The sequence below is a fragment of the Amblyraja radiata genome, chromosome 4 (assembly GCF_010909765.2).
Source record: "Amblyraja radiata isolate CabotCenter1 chromosome 4, sAmbRad1.1.pri, whole genome shotgun sequence".
In the NCBI taxonomy this organism is placed as follows: domain Eukaryota; kingdom Metazoa; phylum Chordata; class Chondrichthyes; order Rajiformes; family Rajidae; genus Amblyraja; species Amblyraja radiata.
Window position 1 is genome coordinate 81,116,023 of NC_045959.1, and position 25,363 is coordinate 81,141,385.

Consider the following 25,363-nt stretch of genomic DNA (forward strand, 5'->3'; position numbering starts at 1 on the left):
ATAAACACAAATTAACATCCACCACAGTGAGTTCACCAGGCACCTCCTCACTGTGATGGAAGGCAAAAGTCTGTCTCATCCCTTCTTATTCTCCCTCTGCGCTGAGGCGACCCAAGCTTCAGATGTTGTGACCCCGCCGGGCGATGGTAGGTAATGTCAGTCCCGCGGCTGAATCCGAGCTCCACGAACGGGCCGGTTCAACTCCGCGGCCCGGGGTGGTCGAAGCTGCCGAAGCTGCGGCCCTCCAGTCCAGCGGACGCAGCTGTTGTAGCGGGAGCTCCGGAGAACAGGTCACCAACCTGTGACCTGCGAGATCCCGACGATGTCGTCCACTGGGGAGAAGGCAGGCACGGGTTATTGATTGGGGACGATCAGCCATGATCACAATGGCAGTGCTGGCTCAAAGGGCCGGTTGGTCTCCTCCTGCAACCTATTTTCTATGTTTCTATATTACGCCAGTTCATCCTCCTACTGACCTTTGCTCCTCGCGTCCACCTCTCCAGTAGCTCCTGCCCGGTTCCGTGGTTGGCCGATCCTTCAGGTCTTGTCCTCCATTCCACTGTCTGCCGGACCTTGCAGTCACACCAAAGCTAGGTACGACAGTTACTGGAAATTCCAGCAATATCTCCCACAAACAGGCAGGAGAATAGCTTTGGGGGGGGGGGGGGGGGGGGGGGGGGGGAAGAGAAAGATCAGCCATGATTGAATGGCGGAATAGATTTGATGGGCCAAATGGCCCAATACCGTTCCTGTCACTTATAACCGGCAATTTAGGGCCTCTTCCCAAGACATGGCCTGACCTGCTTCACATTGTTAATTGTTGTCAGCGTAAGGAAAGGCCGTCAGATTGGATGAGCGTCAGGCAGATTACGTAAACAGAAGCAGGGAATGTGCAACTTCAAAAATGAGGATTTCTGCTCCCAATTCAGTCAGAAATCTTTACCGAAAAGTATATGTTGAACCTTCATTAATATAACCATATTTGACTGTACATTCACTTATTCGTAACCAAGCTTTTATTAAACATTTAGCCATCAAAACACAAAAATGAAGGGCTGGTGTTTAGCCTCGGAATATACAACAGAAAATTAGATCGATTGACGAACTATTGTATAGAATGCTTTAAAAAAGTGTTAATTACAATTGCAAGCAAACGTTCTGATATTCACCTAATACCCGAAATGTTAGTTTGTCTTTCGACAATTGCTGCTTGACCGTCTGTTTCTAGTATTTTGTTTTGTGCGTATAATGGCACAAATCACCATCCCCATATCTTAGCCATTTAGTTTATTGAAATTGTCAGCAACAGTCTGAAGCCTCTGCGAATAATTTATACGGGCATCGCGTGCATGACTACTATATTGTCCACGAACAAGTGTGCTAGAGCAGACGAGGACAGGAAATGAAATTGACACAATAGAACAAAACGAGTGAGGAAGGGTTCTGACCCAAAAGGTCACCCGTCCTTTTCCTCCAGTGATGCTGCCTGACTCGCTGAATTACTCCAGCTTTGCGTTTATCTGTAGTTCCTTCCTAAACAAACAAATTCTTTACTGGCAACCCAATGATTGCATGCTATCATTAAAGCCGTCTCTTTATATGCAGATCGAGTTTAAGTCCTTTAGGTGCGGTAATGGTATGAAACGTGCGCTTCCGACACATCACTGAGCCAGAGGGCCAGATTCATATTAAGATTCAACTTCCAATTCAGCATTGTAATAATAATAATAATGCATTTTATTTATGGGCACCTTTCAGGACTCTCAAGGACACCTTACAATTAAAACAAGCATGACACCGTACAATTAAACAAGCATGAGACAAAAACATATCCAGCAACAATACACAATTCGGAGAGAGCAGCAGCAGCCAATCGCGCCAGCGTTCACTCTCACCTCCAGCAGCCATGTTTTCCGAGCCACCAATAAAAATAAAACACATTAAAGAATTGAACATAAAACATAAAAACATCCCCCCACAATGGTTTCCACTGTGAAGGAAGGCAACAAAGTCCAGTCCTCTTCCTCTTGTTCATCCATGGTCGGGCCTATTGAGGCCTCCGCAGTCGCCGCAACGGCAGCCCGATGTTACAGGCCCTCCTGCCGGATGACGGAGTTCCAGCGTCGGGAGAACACTCTCAGCGGCTTGGAGTGTCTGGAACGGCCGCTTCGTCCCCGGAGACCGTGGTTCCCGAAGTCCACAGGCCGCGCTGGTCGGAGCGCCGACACTGGCAATCTCGGCGAGAGACCCCAGACTCCGCGGTGTTTAAAATCAGCGCCGCCCGCAGCTGGACGCTCCGCAACGACAGCTCCGCGATGGTCACAGCACTCCGGAGCTTACCACATGGCAACCCGGGTAAGGCATCGGCTGCTCCGCAATGGTGCTTCAGGGCTATGCCGCCGCCGAAGCTGGAGTTCTGGCCGGTGCCGGCAGGAAACACCGCTCCAGGCCCGTTGGTAGGCCGCGAGGAACGGGCGAAGATGCGGCTCGGAAGCCGCAATTCCGACCAGGTAGGGACCGAGAATAGTTTCCCCCCCCCCCCCCCAGAGCTCCAAATCAAAAACTTTTAAGAAACTAAAAACAAAAAAGGGTGAAAAGGACAGACAGCTGCAGGCAGAGCAGCCATACTCGACGGCACCCCCTCGAACTATGTGGAGGCAAAGGAGCAGAAACAAGGTTAGGTCAAACAACTTCTTAAAGCGATCGTGGGCTTTACCCAGTTCTTCGAAGGAAGAGGTGGGGCGATCATCAGGCCTCTTCCTGCTGTACACCCTTGCCTCGAGTTCTTCCTGGCAGGTTAGCTTCAGACTTGGAGAGGTAATGCTGGTGTCTCTGGATTATTCTGGAGACCAATCTATGTCTCTGTGTGTGAGCGGGCACAGTCCCTCATTGCCTGTGGCCAGGAAGAGGTTGTGGCATCTCAGGCTTGTCCCAGCCACTTGGTCTTAACCTCAGGTAGAGACGTTGGCTGTCTAGGGCTTCTTTTCCCAGTACTCGTCTTCACCACACGGTAGCACTGGTCGTCTCAGGTCTGTCCCAGTGGCTCAGTCTTGCTCCAACCTGCGACAGAGGAACACAACTAGGAGGGAAGCAACCCACTTTAGCTCCCTTCCTCACTCCTTTTTTCTTTCACTTTCTCTCCAGCTTTCTCTTGTTCAAGTTCAAATGTCACATGCACCATAAGGTGCAATGAAATCAATTTACCATACAGCCTTACAATTAAAAAAGGACATAATACACAACATAATTCAACAGACATCCACCACAGCATTCTTCACAGTGGTGGAAGGCAATACAGTTCAGACAGTCCTCCTCCCTTATTCACCTGTGGTCGGGGCTCTGACCCTCCTTAGTTGCCGCAACGGACGGCCCGATAATCAAGTTTGCTGATGACACTGTGGTGGTGGGCCTGATCTCAGACAACGATGAGAAGGCCTACCGGGAGGAGGTAGCTGATCTGGCACTCTGGTGTCAGAACAGCCTCCTCTTGAACATCAAAAAAAAATAAAGGAGCTGATCGTGGACTTTAGGAGGGCACATCATCCGACGTACACTTAATGGAGAATAAATGGGGATACTGTGGATAAGGTGAGCAGTTTTAAATACCTGGGAGTCCACATCTCTGAGGATATGACATGGGCATCACACGCTACAGCACTCGTGAGTAAGGCAAGAGCGCCTTTACCACCTCAGGCAATTGAGGAAATCGTGGAAAGCATCTTGTCCAGAAATATCACGATTTGGTTTGGGAACTGCTCTGCCCAGGACAAGAAGGCTCTGCAGAGAGTAGTGCATTCGGCCGAATGCACCATGGGACCTTCACTCGCCCCTCTGCAGGAACTATACATCAGAAGGTGCAACTCCAGAGCCAATAAGATTATTTGAGACCCCTTCCACCCCTGCAACAAACTGTTCCAGCTGCTACGGTCAGGCAAACGCCTCCGTTGCCATGCTGCGAGAACGGAGGTTGAGAAGGAGTTTCTTCCCAGGGGCCATTAGGACTGTAAACTCCTACCTCACCAGGGACTAACTTTACTGTACCATTCTGTTTTTTCAAAATTGCTGGGGTTTTTTCCCCTTTTTCCTTCCTCCCACAATATGTAATATGTAAAATAATATGTGATTCTGTTCCATTCTGTTTGTTGTTTGGTTTATTTTTGCACAAAGTCTGCAAGCATTGCCACTTTTCATTTCACTGCACATCTCGTATGTGTACGTGACGAATAAACTTGAACTTGAAGCCCTCTGGTCGGGATGGTCGGACCGCCAACGTCGAGTCAGGTTGAGCACACCCCGCGGCCCGAAGCTCAGAGTCGGCCACCTCCTTCCCGGAGAGCTCGGCTTCCAAATGTTGTAGGCCGCAGGCTGAAGCTCTTCCCCGGCGACCCCCAGCGAGGGATCCCCGTTCCACGATGAAAGGTCCGGCCTGCTGCCAGAATCTCCACAGACCGAGGCTCCAAGATGTTGTAGGCCGCAGACCAAAGGTCAGTGCGCTTCTCCGGCAACCCCGGACAAGGGGGTCCACGATGTTAAAGTCCCCGCTGCTCAGCCGCGGAAGCGCTGGGCCCGACTCGGGGAAAGGCTGCACCAAACCAGCTGTAAGGCCACAAGGAGGGGGGCGAAGAAGCAACAAGAAAGTCGAATCTCCGTCGAGGTAGGTACCTGAAAAACAGTTTCCCCCTATTCCCTCCCCACCACCTCCCACAAGACATACAGAGAAACACTAAAACATACTTTTGGCCATACTAAAAATACAAAAAAGTAAAAACAAACCCGCTGCAGGCAAGGCAACCAATTCGCAGCGCCACCGGAATGGTCCTCTCCCTTCTTTCAGTCTGGCTCACAAACCTGGGTTTTATAGAGTACTAGACCAAGTGGGACCCATTGGGTCCCTGTCACATGGGAGGCCAGGTCCAACAACGCAACCCGTTCCCCAAGGCAATATTCCACCACTCACCCATAGCTCCCACGGGAAGCCGGGTCCCCCAACGCAATATTCCACCACTCACCCATAGCCGACAACTGCGCAGGGGCAGCTCATTTCGCCTTGTGCACCCTCCCTCATTTTTAAACCTAAAAAAAAATGCGTTTGCACTTGCTAGCGAGCAGAACTCAGTGTAATGTGACTTTAAAAAAAATTTAATTTGCACTTGCTAGGGCTAGCAGGACTCGTAATTGGATAACAATATAGCAGCATTGTTGCGAGTAGGACTACACTTCCATTGTGACGTCACAGCTGTAAGCACAGGGAAAAAGCAGGTTTTTTTCCAAGTCTCATCAGAGTTTTGAACATTTTGATTAATAAATAGAGAAATAATGCATTAATTTTTCAGATAAGGCGATTGACTTCACGGGATAAATCTCTACTGGAATATGTTAAAATTTTACCGTTAGAGCGTCGTTTTTTTCGAGGTGTAATCGCACACGAACAAATAAATACACACACATACATCCAAGATCAGAGTTTTATATTCAAAATAAGCATATACTAGACTAAGTGGGACCCGTCCCCTGAACGCGCGGTTGCGGGGGTAGGGCGCGGCCTGCGGTGTCACACACACTAATCACCTCCCACACACACTAACCGCCCCCATTGATATTATATTAATATTATTCATTCACTCCTTTTACCCCAAGAGGGGAAGGGAGAGAGGGGGGAACTAGAATAGGGGAGGGGGGGGGTGGAGAGACAGGGAGAGAGAGGGGAGACGGGGAGGGGGCGGGCGAGAGGCGGGTGGGGGGTGAGAAGGGGGGCGAGGGCGGGGGATAGGGGAGGGAGAGAGGGGAGGGAGAGAGGGGAGAGAGGAGGGGGAGGGAGAGAGGGGAGGGGGAGAGCCCCGAGCGAGTATCGACAAAAGGAGCGCCGGTTGGGCTGACGCAGTCTTCAACTATGATCCATTGGTTGGCTGGCAGGCAGATCCATTGTCACGTCATCAGCGAAAAACAGGCGTTTTGATTTCAAAGTTTGATCGGATTAGTGAACATGTTTATTAATGACTCAAGAAATGAAGCACTAAATGTTCAGTTAAGCTGATTTTGGATCCCAGAGAGTAAATCTCTACCAGAATATGTAAACATTACCCCGTTCGCGGGTCGTTTTTTCGAGAAGATGTGAAAACACTCGAACAAATAAATACATATACACACACACACATCCACATCCAAGATCAAAGTTTTACAGTTACAAGGATGGATAAGCTCACAAGGATCAAGTGGCCAACCAATAGCATTAATGCTGGGGATTGGCCTCTCCAAGTGACCACCAAGGGAGAGGGTGCTGTCACACTCTCTACATCACCCCTAAGCAGTGCATTCCAAATGTCAACCATCGCCTGGTAAAATAAATCACATTCATTCTACTACCCTTTACATTAAACTAATGTCCTCACCCAAGAGGAAAAGTTCCTCACCATTTATGTGCTGTGTCATTTTGTATACCGCAATCAGGTCAATCCACATTCTCACCAAAGAAAAGAAACTTGGCCTATCCAGGCTCCACACGTAGCTTAAATTCTCCATCCTATAAAATCACTGCAATCTCTCCAGTACCATCACATTTTTCCTATAAAGTGGTGAAGGGAACAGCATAGAGTACTCTAGCTATGGCCAAATCATTTTCATTGTTACCTATCTTCGTTGATCCACTCTATGTGAATGTGAATGCAGGAATGAAGTTCAAAAATTAATTGATTTCAATCTTAAATAACTAACCAAGCTGCCATGAGAATTTGGGTTAAAGCTCCAAATGATTCATGTACAAGATTCAAGATTCAAGATACATTTAATTGTCACATGTGCCAGATGGCACAGTGAAATGAAATTCCCATACAGCCATACAATAAAAATAAAGAACACAACACACTATAGAATTTAACATAAAACATCCCCACACAGCAGAATCAAAGTTCCCACTGTGTGGGAAGGCACCAAAGTCAAAGTAATTAAAATAACTATTCCAAACAGGATCACGATCAACCTACCACTCCAGGTCAATATCGCTAGTTTTGGACTCTCCATACAAAGAAAACCCCTATTATGCATGTTAATTGTTGATCCTGGTCTATTACTCCTAGGGGGTTGAATAGATACTCAAAATAATCCAACAGGATTGGAAATGCATTGAAACAAAATAAAATCATACAATGAGCAAACCATAGGTTTTCCAGAAGAGCATCATCCTACAACACATGGATCCTTTAGCTTTGTGATAATAGGTTAATGGAAATCATAATATCAGACAGACACAAAAACCTGGAGTAACTCAGCGGGACAGGCAGCATCTATGGAGAAAAGGAGTGGGTGACGTTTCGGGTCGAGACCCTTTATAGTCACCATTCGTGGCTGAACGAAAGGAGCAAATATTCCCACCATCTGATACTGCAGCAATGATGTTGCTTCGCCTAGATGATGTAGCTGGAATAGTTAGAACAGTAAACCCTCAGATTTAGTATCTACAGGCTGCTAAAATTGCAGAGCAATGGTTAAAGTATTTGCAAATGTCACCGGAAACTGCTAAGCTCACAATCTTCAATTCTCAAGGCTATTTTGATACTTACAGCAAGCTTCGCATTTAATGATTTTAACTATTGTCCTCTAAAAAAAAAGCAACGTTAGATTAATGTAGGTACTTGAGGGCAAGTGAAAGAATGTTGAGGTCATCAACATTGAGCGAATGGTCTTGGAAGTTGGCAGCATTGCAGAGAATAAAATCGTCAGCAAGATTTTACTAATGGAAAGGCTTTTGATTTGACTAATGGGATAGCACACCGCAAACACATGCTCCAGCAGGAAGAAAAGATGCTAGAGTTACAATAGGATTAGGATAGAAGAATTTGTAGCAATAGTTTGGGGCATGTTTTATGATACATGATTGGGGGGGGGGGGGGGGGGGGGGAGGAGGAAAGGAGGAGAAAAACGAATGAGATAAGACAACCATACAGTCAGTCAACATAGGAGAGGCTCTCAGTTCGAATGGATGTATATCAGTGATACGAGAGTCAGGCAGTTAATGAATCCTCCAACCCTCTAAGGAACCACCTGGCTCAGCTGGACTCTGGATTTCCTTCTTTCCATGTTGTAATTAACATTTAGTTTGAATGCCCTTGTTCTTCCTCACTCCTCTCCTGAAGATCAGACAAATTGTGTCCATCACACAAAACAGCCTCCTTTCATTGACTCCATTTACACCTCACGCAGTCTCAGCAAGGCTACCAGCATCATCAAGGAAGAGTTTCACACTAGTCACCCCATCTTCTCTCCCATCAGGAAAGAGGTGGAGAAGTGTGAAAATGCACACCTCCAGATTTACGGACAGTTTTTTCCTAGCTGCTATCAGGCAACTGAATGATTCCATTAACAACCAGAGTGCGGTCCTGACATACCATCTAACTCAATGAAGACCCTCAAACTATTTTTAATCTGACCTTTAGTGGATTTTATCTTGCACTAAACGTTATTCCCTCTATCATGTATCTGTACACTGTGAATGGCCCGATTGTATTGTTTCTGCTGACTGGTTCGCACACAACCAAAGCTTTTCACTGTACCTCGGTACACGTGACAATAAACTAAACAAATTACACATTGTGTTAGCGCACTGCTAGAGATGTAATGGGACATCTTAAAATATAAAACATATCCATATATTCTCAGGGCATTATTAATTTCAGCATCAATAGTAATAATTGACCAAAACTTTCAAAAATAAACTACCCAGTTATGTATACATTGTCAACACATTTTGGAAACATTTACTTGAAAAGATGGTGACTGATTCAAACATTATAGAAAGTGATTAAATACAGTATCTTCTCAATAGATGGTCTCTCTGGGGACGTAAAGAAAACAAGGAAGCAGTTTAATTCCTGCCTGAATTGTGGTGGTGCAGTCACCTTTGCACAAGGAGAGAGTATGTTGAGACTTCAGGCAGGAATGGAAAAACGAGGAAAAATCAAAGCAACATAACACTTCAGTTCATAATTTACATGTATTCACCAATAAGGAATTAAAGTATAATTTTTCAAACGAGACAGAAAAATACACAAAGTTTAACATGTTAAAGATTTTATTTTTGTTAAATACCATGGGACAGGATTGTAAGAATGAAGAGCTTTCAATCAACATTTGCCTCACGGGGATGTTTCTGTGGCTAGGGAGAAACTCTGCATTGATAAACTTGTCGGCCTTCAACAGCAAGGAAATGGGGGATAATTTACAAGGAGGCACCTTTTTTGTATTTCAGTACATCTCTCATTACTGGCAAACAAGTGGCATGAGCAACTTGACTATAAAATGAAAAATTTCAAGAGGTATCCAGCAACAGGTAACAAAATTTAAAAGGATTAAAATAACATTTACAAGACACTTAACATTTCATTCAACTCTTATTAAACCACAGAGAGAACAAGTCATTATTTTCCAAGGACTTATGTGAAACCTTGAGACATCTGCTATTGATGTTTTGACAATATACAACTCCAATTATCCAAGAACTGAAAGTATTTTTGTGTTCTAATTGTGTGAGATCATTAAAGGCAAGGCCTGTAAGATGCTGTACACGAACATGGTCACTGTGAGCCATACTACCAACGATATGGCAGATTAACAGAACATTTCAGGCCCCAATAACTTGCATGCTTTCTCTACAAGATGAATTTCCCTAGAAAGAATCCAATGAAAATGGCTGCAATTACAACAAGGAGGGAAGGAAGAGCAGTGGAACCGTGGTCTCTGACTGCGGCATTAGATGTGGATGACACTGGGTTGCCTGACTGGGCAGCCTTCCTCAGCCTCAGTCCATCATCCTAAAAAGAACAAAACAGTTGTGTTACAAAAGAAAGACAGTGTTTGGCAATATTTTACAAATCCTCAGTTAGTCTGAGCCATGACAATTCAGGTTTTTTCCCCTCCGTCAATTGGCTCTCAATATCAAATAGGTCGCATAGGCCTCGGAAAAGCACAGTGAAAACTGCATCTTACCCTTCTACAATTTTATACACAATTCAAAACAGATCAACTGCAAATATTGGGAACGATTCATTAATTGCTTGTTCAGGGCATCGCCTAGTGGTCAGTTAGAAAACAGATTTGACACTTGAAACAAGTTAGCTGTGCTTTCGGTTGTGGAATTACACCTAGTTTTGAAAAGCTATAAAATACTGATAAAGTGCACAGTATATTCTAAAGAACACACAAATATATTAATTAACAGAGGCAAATATTTTAACTTCTGAGGTTTAATGTATTAAGAGTATGCGTACTTTGCAAGGGTGGTGGGAATAGAAGAGGGGGCAGAGCAAATGTGCAGAATACTTGTAGATACAAGGAAATGCAGATGCTGGTTTACAACAACAGACAAAGTGCAGGAGAAACCCAGGTCAGGCAGCATCTCTGGTGAACATGGATAGGTGATGTTTCGGGTCAGGGCTATTTTTCAGTCTGATTGTAGGGGGGAGGGAGGTAGTTACCCAAATTCACGAACTTGGAAATAATAAGTTAATTCTATCCTTTCAGTTAAATTCAGGAAATGTTGCTGAGCTTGCTTAGTTCAGAGAAAGAGCTAACACATTCCTGCGTGCATTTGAAGTTGCCAGGCCTTTGGCGGATGGGTTTTGAGTGTCATCTCTCGGACTCTTGTGACTTGGTTGCAGAGTGCAAATATTCTCTCCGCATGAGTATCTATGGCAAACAGCACCTGAGCTCAGGACCATACCTGGGTCACGGGAGCTGTCACGTACCAGTGCGACTAGATGCACCACTGGCGTGAGGTGCCAGCTAGTAGCAAGAGGGGGAAGTGCCATTCACTGTTCATTACCTACAGAGACAGGATACGTGTGACTGACAGATGATTAGCCACATTATATAATTGGGTGGTGGAATCTGGAAGAATGTTGAAGGGAACATGGGGAGAATAATTTTTTTTTTTAAACTGGATTAGTTTAGATTAGAGATAAAGCATGGAAATAGGCCCTTTGGCCCACGGAGTCCATGCTCACCATTTACACTAGTTCTATGTTAGTCCAATTCCTCATCTACTCCATACACATTAAGGGCAGTTTTACAGAAGCCTTGTAACCCACAATCCGGAAAATCTTTGGAAAGTGGGAGGTAAGAGGAGCATGCAGAAGAAACCCATGCAGTCACAGGGAGAACGTGCAAACTCCACACAGACAGCACCTAAGGTCAGGATTGAACTTGTGTCTCTGGCACTGTGAGACAGCAGCTCTACCAGCTGCTCCACTGGGCCGCCATGCATCAGATTGATGTAAATGTGTAGATTGTTGTTGTGCTGTATACTACTGCTCTGTAGGTTAGAATGGTTTCTAACAATATTTGCATTACTTTACATTTTGCTCAGGCCAGATGGTTGGGGGTGGGGAAGGGGGCTTAGTGTAGAAAGAAAAGAAAAAAAACAGCACCGGGACACGCATCACATTATTGGCTTAAATGCCTGAAAAACTATTTCTGCAGCTGGAGAAAAAATTAAGCAATGTTTGGCGTGAAACAATTTCCAAGTTTAGTCTTCAGTTATTGTTGTTCCAAAAGGCCTTACACATAAAAGCAAAGCATCCTAGACACTTGGAAGAGTAAATACATTCAAAATTTCAAGCTGAAAACATTCATAAAAGCAAAGCAAAATCTAAATTAGAACCAAAACGCACAAACTGTGTTTAAGTGACATTCTAGGGTAAGCTCACTCAGAGCACCTTGATCTCATTAAAACAAAAATGTCACCCAAATCCAATAGACTGTTTCAGGGGCGGCACAGAGGCGCAGTGGAAGAGTTGCTGCCTTTCAGCGCCAGAGACCCAGGTTAGATTCTGACTATGGGTGCTGTCTGTACAGAGTTTGTATATTTTACCTATGACCCGTGGGTTTTCTCTGGGTGCTCCGGTTTCCACCCACATTCCAAAGACGCACAGTTTTTATAGGCCGATTGGCCTGGTATAATTGTAAATTGTCTCTAGTGAGTGCACGATAGAGTGCGTGCGCGGACTTGGTGGACCAAAGGGCCTGTTTTTACGCTGCATCTCAAAATTAAACCAAAACTAAAGGTTTGCAATTTAATTGGCTTTGGTAAAAATTGTCCCTAGTGTGTAGGATAACGTTAGTGTATGGGTGATTGCTGGTCAGTGCAGACTCTGTGGGCCAAAGTGCCTGTTTCGGTGTTCTCCCTCTAAAGTAAAGTATATGGTAAAGTAAACAAAGAAACTTTGTTCGAAATCAAGTGAGGACTTGGGTAATTCTGACAATGCCATCCAAGTCAATAGGGGCAGCAAATATTTACAAAATGAGCGAAAATATGTTAAAGCCAATTACAATTTAATATAGGAAAAATGATTGGAAGCATTTTTCTGGATACCAAATGTGTTCACAGCATACAGATCCTAACAATAAATATCAGGGAAGCAAAATAAACCCTCTCTAGCATAACCGCACTTACGTGGGAGGAAAAGTCAATTATATTAAGACACTGTAAGAACATGAAAGTTGTTTGGGATTTTGAGACATCAATTTAAATTTAGCTTGGGATGTTTTTAAATGCTCGTAGAATTGATGCATTTAATTAGATGGATTAATTATGGGGCTGCAAACAGAACACAGGTGATGAAAATGTAAAAGGCTCTCCTGGTATACATAATAAGCAATGAAAAGGTTAAGAGCAGTCGTCAAGATCTACCCAAGGGAGATTTATTATTAACAATAACAAACTATTTATCCCAATAACTATATTAGGGTTATATTAGGGTTAGGGTTATATCAGAGATCAATTTAACGAATTTAATTATTTTCAATTAAATGCATTGGTTAAAAAAAAATGGCATCACAATAAAAGCACATTTACACACAATATTACTGTGCCCTCCATAATGTTTGGAACAAAGACCCATCATTTATTTATTTGTCTCTGTACGACACAATTTGCGATATGTAATTTTTTTTTTAAATCACATGTGGTTAAAGTGCACATTGTCTGATTTTAATAAAGGCCATTTTTATACAATTTGGTTTCACCATTTGGAAATTACAGCAGTGTTACCTTAAATCTATGTCCTTTAGTTCTTAATTTCACTACCATGGGGGAAAATAATGTACTTAAACCCCATTTATTCAGTTTGTTTTATGTGGGGGTGGGGGGCGAGGGTGTGAGGGAAACTTTTTTCCCCAGTTTCTTACCCTACCGGAGATAGCAATTTTTTTCCGGATAGCATTTTTAAATCGGGGTGTCCAAAACTAAACAGAATGCTCCAAGCTTGGCCTCATCAATGTCTTATGCAGCTGCAGGGCTGCCAACTCTCACGCTTTGAGCGTGAGAATAACGCATTTGGGCAAATTCTCACGCTCTCACGCTGATCACAAATTTCTCACGCTCTGTCATTGGGGGAGTTCAGAACCAGGGGTCACAGTTTAAGAATAAAGGGTAGGCCAGTTAGGACTGAGATGAAGACAAACTTTCTTCATACAGAGAGTTGTGAATCTGTGGAATTCTCTGCCACAGAAGGCAGTGCAGGCCAATTCACTGAATGTTTTTAAGTGAGAGTTACATTTAGTTCTTGGGGATAATGAAATCAAGGGATATGGGGAAAAAACCCGGAAAAAGGTACTGATTTTAGATGAAGAGCCATGATCATATTGAATGGCAGTGCTGGCTTGAAGGGGCGAATGGCCTATTCCTGCACCTATTTTCTATGTTTCTATGCTTGAGAATATGGCAATAAAACTCAATCACTTGATTTTGAAGCATTCATGCATGGTGGAGGTATAATGTAGTCATAGAGTGATACGATGTGAAAACAGGCCCTTCGGCACAACTGGCCCACATAGAAACATAGACAAAGAAACATAGAAAATAGGTGCAGGAGTAGGCCATTCGGCCCTTCGAGCCTTCACCGCCATTCAATATGATCGGTATCCTGTACCTGCCTTCTCTCCATACCCCCTGATCCCTTTAGCCACAAGGGCCACATCTAACTCCCTCTTAAATATAGCCAATGCACTGGCCTCAACTACCTTCTGTGGCAGAGAATTCCACAGATTCACCACTCTCTGTGTGAAAAATGTTTGTCTCATCTCAGTCCTAAAAGATTTCCCCCTTATCCTTAAACTGTGACCCCTTGTTCTGGACTTCCCCAACATCGGGAACAATCTTCCTGCATCTAGCCTGTCCAACCCTTTAAGAATTTTGTAAGTTTCTATAAGATCCCCCCTCAATCTTCTAAATTCCAGCGAGTACAATCCGAGTCTATCCAGTCTTTCTTCATATGAAAGTCCCGCCATCCCAGGAAACAGTCTGCCGAACCTTCTCTGTACTCCCTCTATGGCAAGAATGTCTTTGCTCAGTTTAGGAGACCAAAACTTCACACAATACTCCAGGTGTGGTCTCACCAAGGCCCTGTACAACTCCAGTAGAACCTCCCTGCTCCTACACTCAAATCCTTTTGCTATGAATGCTAACATACCATTCGCTTTCTTCACTGCCTCCTGCACCTGCATGCCTACTTTCAATGACTGGTGTACCATGACACACAGGTCTCGTTGCATCTCCCCTTTTCCTAATCGGCCACCATTAAGATAATATTCTACTTTCTTGTTCTTGCCACCAAAGTGGATAACCTCACATTTATCCACATTATACTGCATCTGCCATGCATTTGCCCACTCACCCAACCTATCCAAGTCACCTTGCAGCCTCCTAGCATCCCCCTCACAGCTAACACTGCCCCCCAGCTTCGTGTCATCCGCAAACCTGGAGATGTTGCATTCAATTCCCTCGTCCAAATCATTAATATATATTGTAAATAGCTGGGTTCCCAGCACTGAGCCTTGCGGTACCCCACTAGTTACTGCCTGCCATTGTGAAAAGGACCCGTTTACTCCTAATCTTTGCTTCCTGTCTGCCAGACAGTTCTCTATCCACATCGATACTGAGCCCCCAATATCGTGTGCTTTAAGTTTGCATACTAATCTCTTATGTGGGACCTTGTCGAAAGCCTTCTGAAAGTCCAGATATAACACATCCACTGGTTCTCCCTTATCCTCTCCACTAGTTACAACCCCGCCAACATGTCCTAGCTACGCTACCTGCTTTTGGTCCATACTTCCAAACCTGCCCTATCCATGTATCAGTCTAACTGTTTCTTAAATGTTGGGATGGTCCCTGCCTCAACTACCTCCTCTGGCAGCTTGTTCCATACACCCACCACCCTTTGTGTGGAAAAAGTTACCTGTTAATAAGTTACCTCTTAAAAATAATTCATACAAAAAACATTAAAATCTTACTTCTACAGTGCACTAAAACATGATTTTAATACATCAAATTTCAAAAAGCCCCTACCCTGGGAGGGGGGACACCCCACTTCCACACCCTCTCCCCACTCGATTGCTCCACTCCCTCACCAGTTACCCCCAAAGCCAGTGATCAGTGATTGCTCAGCCCCCCCCACTTTCAAAATCGCTCCACGGTCCCTGGTTCAGACGGAGAACACTGCCAGATGTGAGTGGGGAACAGAGGCCAGTTGTCCATGATGTCTGGATACCAATGCTCAGCGCTTCATGTTTCGGAGTTGACTAACGTTATTGATTTGTAATTAGCCTGATTTGTAATTAGTTGACAAAACCTTATTTTATTAATCTGAAATATCCAGGGAGTTGGGATAAGTGTAATATTAAAATGACATGCAAGGTGTCAGGCTGTCTGTCACAACATACAGCCCCGATAACCCATTATTTCCTTCAGTTAAATATTGGGAATGTAGCACTATTGTCATTGGCCACTCAACTATTATGTTTGTTTACCTCACTGACCCTATTTCTAACCCCCCCCCCCCCTAAATTCCTTTAACAGGTTGAATAGAAATGTCCCCAATCTCATTGTTTTATTAATTGAACACGTAGATGAACATCCTCAAAGAGTGTAATCAGATGGAAACTGATTCAGATGCGATATTTAAGAGCTTGTTCAAAGAAGGGGAATATTTTAAAGGAGTGACAGAGATACTTGCAGGGGAATGTGTGACGAGATAATTATTTGTCTTTAGTTTTAGCTTGAACCAGGACATCTGAAGATTCAAATTTTAATATAGTAATTGTACTGATACTGATCCCAACCAACCACATAATGAATATCATCCATTCCAGAGGTTTGACTTTTATGATGCCATTTAAACTACACTTGGATTTCAATCACTTCAATGTAAAAGTAATTGGGAATGGGGAGCATTGGAACAAAACTTTGCCCTCGGTACATATTAACTGTAATATAATAATGTATGCATGTTGGTAGGTGCAATCAAAACAAAGATCTTTTTATCATTGTTGTGTTATGAATACCACAGAAAATATGATGTACTCTCAAGATCACATTTAATAGAATAATATTGCTTAAATATATAGTTATTGGACTTTGCATTTTGGAAAAATCCCAGCTGAGAGGAAGACAGCAAAATACTGAAAATATTGGGGGTGAAAATAACTTCAGGACAGTTTGTTAGGAAAATAAAGGAAATGGTAACAGAATACTTATACAGCTGAGTGAGTATAATTTTATGGATGAGAAATTATGTTCAACCAATTGATGATTTCTTTGACAAAGAAACTATCATGTTAGATAACAAGGAAGCCAATGGATGTAGCAAATCTTGTTATACAAAATTTGATCTGTGAAGTGCCCCATTAAAGATAACCGCATTCGATAAGCACCTGTGGACTTGAACGGTTAAGTCCAGGGAGTCAGATATGGGGCTTTATGTGTGGGCCAGATATATTGTCAGTGCAGAGGGTCTAGGAGCAGGGCCAAGTGTGCATCCAGAGTCAAGGTCTGGAATAGCACTAGGTGTGCAGTCAAAGCTGGGACAATGGGAGTGTTCAGCACTGGGAACCTAAGCAGGTAAGCAGCTACGATCAGGGTAGAATAGGGAGCCAGGTGTAAGGCTGGACTCAGGGTCAGGAATGAGAGAAGGTATGCAACTGGAGTCAGGGTCAGGAGCAGTACCCGGTGTGCAGTGAGACCCAGGTTGGTCAACATGGGCCGTGTTTGATTATAATCTGATTTCTATCCATGAATATGCTAAGATCAGTCATGTGCTGCACGTGTTGATCAGAGCCTGGGCTCTACTGTGGAATGTAATTTAGTCTAACCTTATTCATAGCTAATCCAATTTAAAGCATATATATTGCATTCAAGTGTAAGTTAAAAGGCTCGCTACAGTATGCACCATATTGCACAATTTCAAGCTGAAAAATGCAAAAACCCCGTACCAATGGGAGGGGGGACACCCTCCTCCCTCTTAAAATAGTAAATTCAGGTTAAGGGGCTAAGTAACCTACTCCTGCTTTCTTGTGGCCTGTAGAGAGTCATTATAGAAGCTGTCTGGAACGGAAACAAAACTTGTCTCAATGATAGCAATTCCAACCATCTAACTAGGGGGAAAAAAACCAGGACAGCCGTTTCATATCAACAGTCAAATCATAAATGAATGCTAGTTATTCTGAAGAAGGGTTTCGACACGAAACGTTGCCCATTTCCTTCGCTCCATAGATGCTGCCTTACCTGCTGAGTTTCTCCAGCATTTTTGTCCTTCTGCTAGCTATTTTAATCTGTATGCTTTTGACAAATGTTAATAATTTTAAAGAGTTTGTTAGCACAATAAAAGATTAATCTCTTCCAAAGGCACAGTTAGTTTAATCGATCAAAAACTGTTCAGCTGTTAAATTGCTAACACAAACTGTTCTAAACAACAACAATATAAACTTTTTGCCTCAAGCAAGTCAAAAGAGCAATACTACCAATTATTCTGCTTTTATAATGTGGGGGGGGGGGGGGAGATGAATATCCATTTAGGAGGGCTGACAAAGAAATATGTAGAGATGCAAGGACAGGGGGTGTTTGCTCCTCATTACCTTATAACTGTTAGAAATTAGTTTAACCAGGTGAGAAAAGGCGCAGCTAATGTGCCAAAAGCCACCTTTACCACCCGATCTACCTGCAAAGCAACTCAGGAGGAGTTAGGATAGAAATTTATTTCTGCAGAGGATGGGGAATCTTTGGAAGTCTTATCTCAAGAGGGTTGCAGGGACTAAAACATTGGGAATATTTAAGGCGGAGATAGATACATTTTCAAAGGGAATCAAGGGCTATGGGGAACTGGCACAGACCTCATTCTGGTGGACCTCATTCTCATAAATCAACAGACATTCAAATCACATGAATATTGAGCTTAACCTAAATACCCCAGACAGCATTCAAATAAAAATCTGACTACTAATTATCAGCCTCATAACTATTCAAGCACAAGAAAAAACGATGTTATAGAGCCTACATTATACAACTTGTTATACAACATGGAAACAGGCCATCGAGTCCACGCCAACCATTGTTCACCCATATACTAGTTCTATGTAATTCCACTTTTACATCCTACACAATAGGGGCCATTTGCAAAAGTAAATTAACCTCCAAACCTGCAGATCTTTGGAATGTGGGAGGAAACCAGAGCACCTAGAGAAAACCCACGCGGTCACAAGGAGAACATAAACTCCGTACAGACAGCACCCGCAGTCAGGATAGAAATCCCCGGTCTCATGCACTGTGAGGCTGCAGCTTATCTTTAAATGCATGCTTTGGCATTGGCATCACTGGATCTTTTTGCTGGAGGATATTTTCAAGCCATTCATTCAAGTTGAAGTATTTCCACAATGCAATAAAATAGGCTTGAAAGCCTGAAGCTGCAATTATGTTGCGCGTCAACCTAATTTGACTTTGTCTACATATTCCAATAATGGTCTAAACTTTCTACATCCTCAAGGCCAGCTGATCACACCAATGCCAGGGAAACTATATGCATGCATTCATAATTATATACATGCTTTAGCAAATGAATCATGGGCAGCATAAAATACGCCCTGGAAAAAAATGGCTAGATTTACTGTTAAGTTTGTAATAAAGGTAATTACACCTAAAAACAATTGATGCTTTTGCACACACATTCAAATCTCTTCCCTTCCCATGTCAAGTTAAAACAAAGTCATTGCCTTTTCCCATCACTTCCCATCTCAGTCTCTTGGAAATCAAAACCTCAGCGCTCAATGATTGTATCTTTCACTTGCATGGTACAGAAACTTGGATTAAGATTTATCATCTTTAGGAATTAGTGTTTTAAAATGCCCAAAGCTTTTCGCACCAATTCAAAAAGACTTACTTTCAACTGTCGATTCTCATCTGTTATTTTCGCCAATTCTGCTTGAAGCCTCTTGCACTCCTCCATTAGTTTCCTCACTTCAATGTCATCCAGTGAAGTACTGACAGATTTTGGCATTGGCAGACCTTCAGATTTAGGAGCATTCGTTACTGCTGCAGATTTGCTTGTTTCTAGATCATTCTGCGAACATTGTCAGACAGAAGTATTAATTATACAATAATATACATAATATTTATAAAAATCAATTTATCAATGTAGTAGTGAAGTGTAAAATAACAAAAAGTGATCCTCCCTCTAAATGTTGCATTTTAGCTTGTATTAACTTTTGAAAAAAAACACCACAGATAATCGTAATACATTTTTCCTATGAATAATCTTGATAGCTCCCATTGTGCAAACAGTTAACTAGTGTGTTATAAAGATCCGCTGCATATTTTATGAGTAAATTTTCATGTTATTTTCAGCAGTAACAATGCAGCAATGTTTGTAAAATAGTAATAACTTAAAGCACAAAAGTTTTACCTTGATATTTTTAACCACTTTAAATTACATTGGGTGATCAAAACTGCCATACTGGTCCAATAATATTCAATGTTTGACAATTTATGATGTATACACCCATCTACTAATTGTATGCTACTGCAAATGTACTGCCTCTATTAATGTATTATCTTATAAGCCCTAGGTTTCACAATCCAAAAAACCCTATCCACCTTCTCCAAAAATGTCAAATATATATGCAAACAATAGAACAGTGGACTCCTCTTATTGTCTTTTTGTACATTTTCTTAACAGTTGATTGCTCAATGTTGTTGCAGCACAATTTGTTATTGCCATACCAGCCAGATGAGTGCTCAAAGCTCTCTCAAAAACAGTAAAAGAAAGTCCCCTTTGCACTCAAAAGGCAATCATCTGGGGAAATCAAGGCCATTGCATTTTGATTTGAATGAAAATTTGTCTACCTCAGATAAAGGGAAATGATTTCACCGTCCCAAAATAAAATGACAACAGGAATCCACTGTACAATTCTTGCTGCATTGAATAATCCTCTCACTAGAACAGACCTGGACCTTTTGCACTCTGACTTCACTGGTTGCAGCAGATATAAATCCCTGCAGGTCACTTCTATGGCTACCACTGATGAGAGTCTGACGGATGCCACCACGGACTGGCGTATGAGACCTGAGCCCACTTCCTGGCGTGGATACAGCACGTGGAGGTAGTCGAGCACTGTCATAATAGTGCACAAAGCTGTGCAGATCCATCTTTGCTGTATCTACTGGGGTGTCTAAATCACTGACTATTGGGTCGCACTCTACAATCTCGTTCTGCTACATAGGAAAAAAAAAACCAGGTAGAAAGCATGCAATAATAACTAACTTTTCTTTTGACTGTTATAAGCAGAGCTTGCATTTCTTGAAGGCCTAAAAGGCGAATATAATTTGAAAGAATGTTTTTTTTTTTTAAAACATATGCGGCACACTCTTCTGCTGGTTTTGATTCAAATAACCCAATAAATAGACAAAATATTTTGTCCACTGTTACCGATCGCATATATACAGAAGGGGACGTATTTATAAACATTTACACAAGTTTATTACAAAAATGCATGCCCTTCTTATAAGCCAATCCTCTCTTACACAAGTCACTATATCACATCCATTAATCATAAATCAATACTTCCATAAGGTTGAAAGGCTTTCAATACAACAAAATACTGGACATAACTTTATACAGTGTGCATTGGAACAATTATAAAATTTAAAAGCTACCCTGCACTATAAAATAGATTTCTGCTCCCTCTAAGTCCTGAAGCATTAAGAATACACCAATGAGTGGGATTTGAGTTGACTTGACCCTTAACAGCACCTCTGATAGTTAAACTATTACGATCATAACTTTCACTATTAAAGAACTAATACTAGGCAACTCGATTACATGGCAAGACTCTGATACAAGGAAAAGAAAATAGAAATGAAAAATCTACTATATATACACACACATCTGATTTTATTTTTGTTTTGGCTAATGCAATATAGTGAAGACCTAGGTCAGGAAAAAAAGATGACGATTAATGATGGTGACAAAGCAGCCCACCAAATGGGAGACAAAGGTTTGGGCAAATCAGCAAGTCATGCAAAACGGGATAAATGTTTATCAAACAAGAATTCAATGAACCTTAAATTAACTAGGGAAAAAAAAGTGAACAAATGATTCGGAGGGTGATGAAAAATTCCTTTCTCACAAGCTTGAACTTCCTTAATTCTATCCCTAATCTCGTCAAATCAAGTGAGTTTATTGTCATGTGTCCCAGATAGGACAATGAAATTCTTGCTTGCTGCAGCACAACAGAGTATTGCAAGCATAAATACAGAACCGTTCAGTGTGTCTATATAGCATAGACCATATATATACACATAAATAAACAGATAAAGTGCAATAGGCCGTTATAGTTCAGAGTTTGTTTGATGGCGAGTTTAATAGCCTGATGGCTGTGGGGAAGTAGCTGTTCCTGAACCTGGATGTACCAGATTTCAGGCTCCTGTAACTTCTACCTGATGGCAGCGGAGAGATGAGTGTGTGGCCACGATGGTGTGGGTCCTTGATGATGTTGGCAGCCTTTTTGATGCAGCAACTTAGATACATAGAAAATAGGTGCAGGAGTAGGCCATTCGGCCCTTCGAGCCTGCACCGCCATTCAATATGATCATGGCTGATCATCCAACTCAGTATCCCGTACCTGCCTTCTCTCCATACCCCCTGATCCCTTTAGCCACAAGGGCCACATCTAACTCCCTCTTAAATATAGCCAAAGAACTGGCCTCAACTACCCTCTGTGGCAGAGAGTTCCAGAGATTCACCACTCTCTGTGTGAAAAAGTTTCTTCTCATCTCGGTCCTAAAGGATTTCCCCCTTATCCTTAAGCTGTGACCCCTTGTCCTGGACTTCCCCAACATCGGGAACAATCTTCCTGCATCTAGCCTGTCCAACCCCATAAGAATTTTGTACGTTTCTATAAGATCCCCTCTCAATCTCCTAAATTCTAGCGAGTATAAGCCAAGTCTATCCAGTCTTTCTTCATATGAAAGTCCTGACATCCCAGAAATCAGTCTGGTGAACCTTCTCTGCACTCCCTCTATGGCTATAATGTCCTTCCTCAGATTTGGAGACGAAAACTGTACGCAATACTCCAGGTGTGGTCTCACCAAGACCCTGTACAACTGCAGTAGAACCTCCCTGCTCCTATACTCAAATCCTTTTGCTATGAAAGCTAACATACCATTCGCTTTCATCACTGCCTGCTGCACCTGCATGCCTACTTTCAATGACTGGTGTACCATAACACCCAGGTCTCGCTGCATCTCCCCTTTTCCTAATCGGCCACCATTTAGATAATAGTCTGCTTTCCTGTTTTTGCCACCAAAGTGGATAACCTCACATTTATCCACATTATACTGCATCTGCCAAACATTTGCCCACTCACCCAGCCTATCCAAGTCACCTTGCAGTCTCCTAGCATCCTCCTCACAGCAAACACTGCCCCCCAGCTTAGTGTAATCCGCAAACTTGGAGATGTTGCCTTCAATTCCTTCATCCAGATCATTAATATAAATTGTAAATAGCTGGGGTCCCAGCACTGAGCCTTGCGGTACCCCACTAGTCACTGCCTGCCATTGTGAAAAGGACCCGTTTACTCCTACTCTTTGCTTCCTGTTTGCCAGCCAGTTCTCTATCCACATCAATACTGAACCCCCAATACCGTGTGCTTTAAGTTTGTATACTAATCTCTTATGTGGGACCTTGTCGAAAGCCTTCTGAAAGTCCAGATACAACACATCCACTGGTTCTCCCCTATCCACTCTACTAGTTACATCCTCGAAAAATTCTATAAGATTCGTCAGACATGATTTACCTTTCGTAAATCCATGCTGACTTTGTCCAATGATTTCACCACTTTCCAAATGTGCTGCTATCCCATCTTTAATAACTGACTCTAGCAGTTTCCCCACTACCGATGTTAGACTAACTGGTCTGTAATTCCACGTTTTCTCTCTCCCTCCCTACTTAAAAAGTGGGGTTACGTTTGCTACCCTCCAATCCTCAGGAACTACTCCAGAATCTAAAGAGTTTTGAAAAATTATCACTAATGCATCCACTATTTCTGGAGCTACTTCCTTAAGTACTCTGGGATGCAGCCTATCTGGCCCTGGTGATTTATCGGCCTTTAATCCATTCAATTTACCCAACACCACTTCCCGACTAACCTGAATTTCACTCAGTTCCTCTATCTCCTTTGACCCGCGGGTCCCTGCTATTTCCGGCAGATTATTTATGTCTTCCTTAGTGAAGACGGAACCAAAGTAGTTATTCAATTGGTCCGCCATATCCTTGTTCCCCATGATCAACTCACCTGTTTCTGACTGCAAGGGACCTACATTTGTTTTAACTAATCTCTTTCTCTTCACATATCTATAAAAACTTTTGCAGTCAGTTTTTATGTTCCCTGCCAGTTTTCTTTCATAATCTATTTTCCCTTTCCTAATTAAGCCCTTTGTCCTCCTCTGCTGGTCTCTGAATTTCTCCCAGTCCTCTGGTATGCTGCTTTTTCACCCTAATTTGTACGCATCATCTTTTGCTTTGATACCATCCCTGATTTCCCTTGTTATCCACGGATGCACTACCTTCCCTGATTTATTCTTTTGCCAAACTGGGATGAACAATTTTTGTAGTTTATCCATGCAGTCTTTAAATACCTTCCATTGCATATCCACCGTCAACCCTTTTAGAACTAATTGCCAGTCAATCTTGGCCAATTCACGTCTCATACCCTCAAAGTTACCTTTCTTAAGTTCAGAACCGTTGTTTCTGAATTAACAATGTCACTCTCCATCCTAATGAAGAACTCAACCATATTATGGTCACTCTTGCCCAAGGGGGCACGCACAACAAGACTGCTAACTAACCCTTCCTCATTACTCAATACCCAGTCTAGAATAGCCTGCTCTCTCGTTGGTTCCTCTACATGTTGGTTTAGATAACTATCCCGCATACATTCCAAGAAATCCTCTTCCTCAGCACCCCTGCCAATTTGATTCACCCAATCTATATGTAGATTGAAGTCACCCATTATAACTGTTTTGCCTTTGTTGCACACATTTCTAATTTCCTGTTTGATGCCATCCCCAACTTCACTACTACTGTTAGGTGGCCTGTACACCCACCAGCGTTTTCTGCCCCTTAGTGTTTCGCAGTTCTACCCATACCGATTCCACATCCTCCAAGCTAATGTCCTTCCTTTCCACTGCGTTAATCTCCTCTCTAACCAGCAACGCTACTCCACCACCTTTTCCTTTCTCTCTATCCCTCCTGAATATTGAATATCCCTGGATGTTCAGCTCCCAGCCTTGGTCACCCTGGAGCCATGTCTCCGTGATCCCGACTATATCATAATCATTAATAGCTATCTGCACGTTCAACTCATCCACCTTATTACGAATGCTCCTTGCATTGAGACACAAAGCCTTCAGGCTTGTTTTTACAACGCTCTTACCCCTTATACAATTATGTTGAAAAGTGGCCCTTTTTGATTTTTGCCCTAGATTTGTCTGCCTGCCACTTTTACTTTTCACCTTGCTACCTATTGCTTCCGCCCGCATTTTACACCCCTCTGTTTCTCTGCTCACCCATTTAAGAACCCCACCACCTCTTATTCTCTGTTTATTATTGTTTTCTTCTTTCCCCCCTACATGTTGGGTCTGAATGCTTTCCTTCTCTGCCTCCTGCCTCACACACTGTCTAATAGCTTTCTCTATTTGAGTCCCTCCCCCCAACCATTCTAGTTTAAAGTCTCCCCAGTAGCCTTTGCAGATCTCCCCGCCAGGATATCGGTCCCCCTCAGGTTCAAGTGCAACCCATCCTTTTTGTACAGGTCAACTGCGATAGATCCCTTCGATGGTGGGGAGGTCAGAGCCAATGATGGACTGGGCAGTGGTCACAACTTTCTGCATTCTTTTCTGCTCCTAGACGCTCAAGTTGCCGAACCAAGCCACGATGCAACCGGTCAGCATGCTCTCTACTGTGCACCTGTAGAAGTTCGAGAGAGTCCTCTTTGACATACCGATTCTCCGTAATCTTCTCAGGAAATAGAGGCGCTGATGTGCTTTCTT

General features: G+C 42.9%; 1 protein-coding gene across 2 annotated transcripts in view; it reads right to left on the reverse strand.

Moving 5' to 3' along the window:
• Positions 1 to 9,046: 9,046 nt before the first annotated feature.
• Positions 9,047 to 25,363, reverse strand: part of vapa (VAMP associated protein A) — an 89,268-nt gene continuing 72,951 nt past the window's right edge. For both annotated transcript variants that reach the window (XM_033019823.1, XM_033019822.1), the window contains 2 exons: positions 19,197 to 19,376; positions 9,047 to 9,803 (listed from right to left, as the gene is read on the reverse strand). In XM_033019823.1, the coding sequence (XP_032875714.1) occupies positions 9,642 to 9,803; positions 19,197 to 19,376 (342 nt within the window). In that variant the 3' untranslated portion in view covers positions 9,047 to 9,641. The remainder of the gene's footprint in view (positions 9,804 to 19,196; positions 19,377 to 25,363) is intronic.